Source organism: Eimeria acervulina, genomic scaffold, assembly GCF_000499425.1.
Source record: "Eimeria acervulina Houghton genomic scaffold, Eah_scaff1942, whole genome shotgun sequence".
Taxonomy (NCBI): domain Eukaryota; phylum Apicomplexa; class Conoidasida; order Eucoccidiorida; family Eimeriidae; genus Eimeria; species Eimeria acervulina.
Genome location: NW_013550076.1, coordinates 234 through 1649, shown reverse-complemented (window position 1 = coordinate 1649; position 1416 = coordinate 234). Strand labels below are relative to the sequence as shown.

General features: G+C 35.2%; 1 protein-coding gene across 1 annotated transcript in view; it reads left to right on the top strand.

The window, feature by feature from the left end:
* The window catches only part of EAH_00064130 (zinc finger MYND domain-containing protein, putative), a gene marked incomplete at both ends in the record, with an annotated part of 1595 nt that extends 405 nt beyond the window's left edge, over positions 1-1190 (top strand). The window contains 2 exons of the mRNA XM_013396747.1: positions 405-528; positions 1070-1190. Of these exons, the coding sequence (XP_013252201.1) occupies positions 405-528; positions 1070-1190 (245 nt within the window). The remainder of the gene's footprint in view (positions 1-404; positions 529-1069) is intronic.
* Positions 1191-1416: the final 226 nt, after the last annotated feature.

The following is a 1416-nucleotide window of genomic DNA, read 5'->3' as shown; positions in this document are numbered from 1 at the left end:
TGCTGCTGCTCTTGCTGCTGCTGCTGCTCTTGCTGCTGCTGCTGCTCTTGCTGCTGCTGCTGCTTATGTTGGTGCTGCTCCTGCTGCTCCTGCTGCTCTTGCTACTACTGCTGTTGCTGCTGATGCTCCTGCTGCTCCTGCTGCTTATGGTGGTGCTGCTCCTGCTGCTGCTTTTGCTGTTGCTGCTGCTGGTGGTGCTCCTGCTGTTTATCGTGATGCTGATATTCCTACTCCTACTGCTCTCGATATTGCTGCTGCTGCTGTTGCTGCTGCTTTGTGTAGTTTCTGTATGTATCTGTCGCATAAAGGTGTTGTTTAACCGGCCAATACCTTTTACCTTGCCTAAACCCTAAACCCTAAACCCTAAACCCTAAACCCTAATTTGTGAAGGTTGTTTTGTGCAGATAATACCTTTAACTCTGCCTAGCAAAGCAAATGGATATGAAGGGATCAACGCGTACATAGACAGCGTCGGGAGGATTAAAGACATACCCGCTAATGCAAGAGCAAGCAGGATCTGCTCCACTGGTCTGCTGCTGCTGCTGCTGCTGCTGCTGCTCATGATGATGGTGATGCTGCTGCTGCTGCTGCTGCTGATGATGATGATGATAGTGATGCTGCTGCTGCTGCTGATGATGATAATAATGCTGCTGCTGCTGATGATGCTGTTGATGCAGCTATTGTTTTTTGTTTGCTGTTGCTGAATGTTGTTTGCTGTTGCTGCTGTTGCTGCTGTTGCTGCTGTTGCTGCTGTTGGTGTTGCTGCTGCTGCATTAATTGTTATAATTTGTAATGACGGTTATAATTTATTACGATAAATTTATATTTATTTTATTTTCAGTTTATTATTATTATTTATTCTTCTTATTGCTGTCATTATACTTATATATATATATATATCAAAATAAATATACATCAACAAAAAATTTAAACATAATAATAATAAAAATAATAATAAATAATAATAATAAATAAATAAATAAATACATAAGAGTAAATAATAGATAATAAATAATAAATAATAAATAATAAATAAATATAAAAAACTTGCATGCACGTTTTGCTGCAGATATCCGCGGAGACTGTTTTTTGTCGCTTGTCTTTGATGACGAAGAAATATTTAGAAGAAAAGATTTTACTTTAAAAGACTATGAACGATTAATTAAAAACCCGCCAGATGCTACCGGACGGTAATTAGTTATTTGTTTAATTTGTTTAATTTGTTTAATTTGTTTAATTTGTTTAATTTGTTTAATTTGTTTAATTTGTTTAGCTTTATTCTCTGCTTTATTTATATCTATAGTTTTTCTGGTTTTAAAGAAAATGTTTAATTTAATTTATTATTTATTTTTATGTTATTAATTTAAATTAAAGAAAATATTTATCTTTATTTTGTTTTATTTGCTTTAATTGCTG